The 6,732-nt window shown below is 39.3% G+C and overlaps 1 protein-coding gene across 1 annotated transcript in view; it reads left to right on the top strand.

Moving 5' to 3' along the window:
- The window catches only part of NXPH1 (neurexophilin 1), a 346,034-nt gene extending 339,521 nt beyond the window's left edge, over positions 1–6,513 (top strand). The window contains exon 3 of the mRNA XM_004386119.3: positions 4,560–6,513. Within this exon, the coding sequence (XP_004386176.1) occupies positions 4,560–5,321 (762 nt within the window). The 3' untranslated portion in view covers positions 5,322–6,513. The remainder of the gene's footprint in view (positions 1–4,559) is intronic.
- Positions 6,514–6,732: the final 219 nt, after the last annotated feature.

The raw sequence follows: 6,732 nt of genomic DNA, 5'->3' as shown, positions 1-6,732 counted from the left end.
CTGTCTTTTGAAATCTTGAGCCTCTTAGATTGCCCAGATCTAAGGATCACCACATCTGTCATATATTTCTGCCTTTTGACTTTGACCATGACTCCTAGAATATCATAGACGGTGCTGGTCATCTCACTGTTATATGCTTACGTGATCCCTCCTTTGACTGTGAACTTCTTGAGGTCAAAGCCTATATTTCGTTTCCTTTACCTTTGTATTTTTATTGCTTAGCTCAATATTAGCAGAGACTCACTGTATAGCTATTGAATTAATAAAATAAATTGGGGTTGTTTATACTGAACAGATCTGGGGACTTTCCTAAGGACCCTTCCTGGCCTTTCATGATTGATGTTCTGTTTTGGACATTGCCCTGCTCCTCTCCTAACATAAATGAAAGGGAAGGGAAGAGAGAATGAGAATATTCAAGACAGTGTTGATAATGATTATAGCTGAAACCTGCTTCAATTCAGTGCCTGAACTGAAATGTTCCAGAGAGGTTTCTTGGCTGGCAGCACCACTTGAAGCCTTTCACATCACACCATTGAGGGTACATAAATCCTTTGCATTTGGCAGCTGAGCTGTTTGATAGGTGACCTTGTGCTCATCCTTTGTTAACTTGTTTTACTACGTCCTCAACCTGCCATATTTTTTTAAAATTGTCACAACAGCACATTCAAAAAGATATGATTTCTTTTTAGATTGTTTGCCTTGGGTTTTTGGTTATGTTGAAGGGAGATTTTCTTACAAAAAAGGCTTTCTGCTCTAAAATCCTATTATAAGTTATTAATTTATGTAAAATTTTACCCGGTGGAATTCAGATGTAAAAATATCTGATCGTGATAATAGCTAGCAGTGGTAATTTTGAGTACTCACCATGCTCCAGGTACTATCCTGGGTGCTTTAAAAAAAAAGTGCCCCATTTAGTCCTCAGACCAGCCCTGTGAGAGAGGTGGGTATGATTCTCAGATTCTCCAAATGATAAAAACTGAAGCTTAAACAAATTAAGGAACTTGCCCACGTCATACTCCAGAACTCACATTCATAATCACTATAGCTATGGAGACTATAATTTAGAACTAAATAATTTCTGTTCAGCCTGAAAATCAGAAGCTTGCCTGCCTGTCAGAGTCTTAGCATTCTTTTGAATGTATTGGGGCTTCCTCCGTGAAATCATATCCCCCCACTTCCACAGTTTTTTCTTTCGCTGCCCATATTCCACGACTATATTGCAATCTAAGTCTCTTTTCCCCTTCTTCTTTGGAACAACTTAACTTTACTGCTGCTTCATTAGCCAGTGCACCATGGATGCATCTTATTATAGCACCTCTCCTTGATCATGGTGTTGATGCTGAGATACGAGTACAAAGAAGCTATTAAATGCATGGCTGTATTTATCCTTCTTGCCACTCCAAGAATGGGGAACCATTTATACACTGTCAGAAAATGAGAAGAGGATATGAATTTCTTTTATACTAAGGGATGAATATAGGTGCTGTGATAGGGACAATATAAAAGTAGGCAAGTACAAATCTGGATGTTTGACAGGCCAGTTAGATTTTATTCAAAACAAAAACCAACTCCAAAACCAAAATATGTGGATTACTCTTACCAACTAGTGTTTGTTTTTAATTTTATATTGTTACTCTGTATAAAAGGAAAATAAAATAATGTATTTTGAAGTACATTTCCTCCAGTGAATTAGGAGGAGAATTTTAATTGTTTCTATTGGTTTTGTAATGAAAATAATAGTGGTTATTGAATGGCTAAAGGTGATGCTTTTGATATTAGAGTAAAAATTGCCCTATCGAGAACTGGCTTTATTATCAGGCAGAAATGATAGACCGGAGATTTAATGAATCTCCCCTAAGAAAACCCATATACTCCTGAATAAAATCCCGCTGTCCAAAAAATATTTTCCTCTAAATTTCATCCCTTTGAGACTTAAGGTTTAGTCCTACTAAAAAGACAAAATTATTTTAGTTAAAGCAACCATTTTTGCAGTTATTAGTCATTTATACTTCATGAGTGTGATCCATTTCTGGAAAGATGTTTTGACTTGAAAAGAATGTGTAAACAGGAAATAGTTTGGGGGCAGGAGAAGAGAGGAGAGAGAACAACGCAAGGGTTGAGCAGAAGCGAAAGGGAATCACTTAAAACTAAAAGAAATTTGGCAGCAAATTTCTCTTAAAACCTTCTCTCAATTCCGGGTATTTTCTCCAAGATCAGCAATGACCCATCTGATAGCCATCTTTGACTCCACACAAGCATTTGTTCATTTTGGGTAGGTGATCTGTTAAAGAGGTAAAAGAGTGATTGTGTGCATGGGGTGGTCTGTGCTTTCCTTACAAATAACTCTGCCCCCACCATAATCTGTCCATTTTTTCTGATCCTCATCCCATCCCTCAGGTCTGCTTCCCCCTTGGTCAGTGTTTGCCTTTCCTTCATTAACTTCAGCACACAACAGCCCTCTGAGTCTTTCCATGAAGGCATCATTGTTGCACTGGGGATCACAGTGGATTCAGCCGAACCCAGGGTAGCAGCCTGAAATAGTTGACGGATCTTTTCTGTTAGCCTACCCAGTGTTGCAGTCTTGGCTTTTCAGGGTGCAATCATGGAATATAAACCTATGACAAAACCTCACTTCCTCTTCTATGCAGTGAATTTATTTGGGGCTAAACTTCCAGGGTTTCTCAAACTCGGTACTATTGACATTTTGGGTCAAATAATTATTTGTTGTGGGTGCAGTCCTGTGCATTGTAGGCTGGTCAGCAACATCTCTGGCGTCTATCAGCTAGATGCCAGTAGTACTGCCGCGTTGTGACAACCAAAAATATCTCCAAACATTATTCAATGTCCCCTGGGGGCGAAGTCCCATCCCCATCCTAGCTGCAAACCACTGGGTTAAAGGCAACTGACAGTACTGATACCATCACTTCAGGCATCGTGTTAGACTAAGGAGAGTCAGAAACAAATGTGAGTGTCAATACCAGGAAACAGCATGGGGAAGTTAGGTTCAATTGTGGAGGAATGTTAGAAAGATAGGAAACGGGCGTAGGAGAATACAAAGCTTGAGAGAGAAGACTGGTCCTTGTAACTCATTGGGGGAAGGGAGGAGCTGCGCAAGGCAGATGCAAAATCTGAAGTCAAACGTGGGAGTCAATGATACAGCATTTAGAGCACAGCCTATATTAGAGCGGATCTAAAGTTCATGCTCTTACTCGCTTGAGCCTGTTCTAGAGTCCTCTCAACACAAGTGGCTGAGTGAAACGCTGTTCTCAGGCCAGGGTTGCATCCTAGCAAGAGGCCTGTACAGCTAAGATGTTAAATAAATGAGCCAATTTCAGTCTATAGAGAAGCCCCTAGAATGCAGCTGTGTTTTCTGTTGGACCTGAAAAAAAAGCCCCCCAGGAATGACCTTTCATTTTAGAACAGTTTGGAGGGAGACTGGAGGGTCCAACAAGACTGCTGACTGATAGCCAGGCTTATGTCTGAGACGACAGTACTCTGAACGGATTCTCGAGGGGCCTGGAAATAGAAGCTTATTGTGAGTCTTGGTTTTTTAATAGGGCAGCTGGGGACTTCCTTCAGCAGCCTTACCCTAGAACCGTCAGTTCACGTCTTACGGGATATATCTGTATTGTCTGGTTTGGTCCTCGTGGGTCCTTGGCTTTATTCCCTCCTGTCCTTAATCCCTTCTTATCGGAATTGGAAGTCACCACCTTCACTTTAGGCCAATAAGGCTATATGGATACTGGTTCTTCTGAATCTCTGGTCTAGTCCAGGATCTAGTTCTATCCAAAGAGGCAAGACTGCTGTCCCAGGAGAATAATTCCTGAATGTGACTCTCATAGTCCAAGTTGAAGTGACCTCTTTGTCACTGAGCACATGTTGTCTGGACATTGTATATCAGATGCTTTAATCTATGCACCTGTTTTCTAGACCAGGAGCCAAGATGAAGAGTTACATCTTATACACAATGTTCCTAGTTTATAATAGGGGCTAATAAACATGTTCTTATTGCTGTTACTGTTTGGTGTTTGTTGTTATTTGTTTTGATCAGTTAAAATATACTACAGTCTCTTTGCAAAACTAACTTTTCTAATATGTAATGTGGACAACTGAAAAAAGTACTGGATCCTGGCATATTTCTGATAATTACACAATTTTAAAGCTTATGGTAATTTTGATGTGGAAAAAGGATATAATGATATGTAAGATTTGGTCTCCATAGTATTTGGATTTTGGTGCTAAGGAATAATTACCTTTGTTTGGAATTTGATTTGCTTTATTTATGTATTATGGTCTTTCTCCACCAAAGTCAGTTTTTATATAGCTCTTTGGGTCATGTTTAGTGGGTTTTGTCTACCCTCATCTCCCATTCCCTATGGTTAAATAAAAATAGAAGTGGTATTTTATTATTTTTTCATATTTACTGACCAGGTGCTGAAGAGACTTAAAAAAATTACCACTATTTCATTCTAAACCTCTGAGAAAGGGCTTGTATCTGTTTTTTGGGTGTTTTCTTCAGCTGCAGAGATGTAAATGCTGTTTTTCTGTTCTGTTTTCAGGTCACATGTGCCAATTTAACAAACGGTGGAAAGTCAGAACTTCTAAAATCAGTAAGCAACAAATCCACACTAAAGCACATATGGACAGAAAGCAGCAAAGACCTGTCTATCAGCCGACTCCTGTCACAGACTTTTCGTGGCAAAGAAAATGATACAGATTTGGACCTGCGATATGACACCCCTGAACCTTATTCTGAGCAAGACCTCTGGGACTGGCTGAGGAACTCCACAGACCTTCAAGAGCCTCGGCCCAGGGCCAAGAGAAGGCCCATTGTTAAGACGGGCAAGTTTAAGAAAATGTTTGGGTGGGGCGATTTTCATTCCAACATCAAAACAGTGAAGCTAAATCTGTTGATAACTGGAAAGATTGTAGATCATGGCAATGGGACATTTAGTGTCTATTTCAGGCATAATTCCACTGGTCAAGGGAATGTATCTGTCAGCTTGGTGCCCCCAACGAAAATAGTGGAATTTGACTTGGCACAACAAACGGTGATTGATGCCAAAGATTCCAAGTCCTTTAACTGTCGCATTGAATATGAAAAGGTTGACAAGGCCACCAAGAACACACTCTGCAACTATGACCCTTCAAAAACCTGTTACCAGGAGCAGACCCAAAGTCATGTGTCCTGGCTCTGCTCCAAGCCCTTTAAGGTTATCTGTATTTACATTTCCTTTTATAGTACCGATTATAAACTAGTACAGAAAGTGTGCCCTGACTACAACTATCACAGCGACACACCTTACTTTCCCTCGGGATGAGGATGAATGTGGGGGTGAGACTGAAGCCTGAGGAATCAAAGGTCATATGACAGGGCTGTTACCTCACAGAAGAAGGTCACATCTGTTGCCTGGAATGTGTCTACACTGCTGCTCTCGTCAACTGGCTGCAAATATGCTAGTGGAAAACAATCTGATGTCATTTCTGCCCAGTTAGCTTCATCTCTCAGTATAGTTGTAAATCACCACAGATTTTAAAGCCACACTTAAAGACATGCTCTTACACACAGATACACACAAACACACATCCATACACATTTCAGCTTGCATCTATCATGATTCCTGTTGAGAGGGCTTTCATTGTCTGACTCATAATGGTTCAGGATAAACTATCATCAAGCAAAAGGATTAACAGAGAATGCTTTCTAACACTCACTGTTATGGAAATCTCTTTTAAAGTCTTGAGTACATAGCAATCAATAATCCCCACTCATGCATTCCTACTGCTTGGAGTAGCTGTCCTGGTAAATACTACTGTAGGAGTATATGCTTGTTAAAATGGAAAAATGTGTCTTTAGAGCTCTGTATTCTTTATTTTATGAACAAAACAAAGTGTAGTAACTTCTTTCCAGCATACAGTAGTCACATTCAAGGTGATACAAGATGGCTCTTTTTTTCTATGGAGGAAGCCCGTTCTCGGTAAAGATGAGCAAACATTTGGAATTTACACATGGGCAGACATTGGGATTACAGCTTTTATCACCAATCACTGGACTTTTGCGAAGTTGAGACCAGCTGAGACCGCTTAAAACAAGTTCTGATCATTAAGGGAAATGCCTGGCAGACACCATGTAAGTTATAAGTGTCTGTCTTATCTTTACTACACATATTGTAACAAATTCAATATCCTAGTCTTCATTTGTATGAATGGTTTGTATTGTACATAGTTTAACCAAGTGTTATTTGAGCTGCTTATTAATATTAACTTGTACTTGTCTCTCTGCTTGTTATTGGTTAAAAAAGAAAAAAAAAAGGATTTGAGGAATCCATTTTATCAATGTAGCTGTGAACGCCATTAAAAAGACAAACTTAATGTACAAAGCATTTATTCAGCTCAAGTATTGTTGAAAGATATACATATAATACATTACAGTCTGTCTGTATTTAGATATTTTATTTCTGGACAAAAATGAAATGTACATAAAAATAAAACACTTAAAGTTGAGTTTCAATACGTACTCGTGTAAGATGGTGATTTAAATGGTTCTGACAAGAAGAATGTACTGGAATACTGTCATGGCTTAGCATCTCATATCTGTAAGTTTGTACAGAGCTATCTAAATTGCTGTCAGTTGCCCAGGCCAAACAACTTAAAGAGTTTCAGTCTCAAGCCTGGAAAACAGTTGTGGCATACGACATTGCACACATATTTGGTTTACTGTCATACTAGTTA

The sequence above is a fragment of the Trichechus manatus genome, unplaced genomic scaffold (assembly GCF_000243295.1).
Source record: "Trichechus manatus latirostris isolate Lorelei unplaced genomic scaffold, TriManLat1.0 scaffold00156, whole genome shotgun sequence".
In the NCBI taxonomy this organism is placed as follows: domain Eukaryota; kingdom Metazoa; phylum Chordata; class Mammalia; order Sirenia; family Trichechidae; genus Trichechus; species Trichechus manatus.
This window is presented reverse-complemented; position numbering and strand designations above follow the sequence as displayed.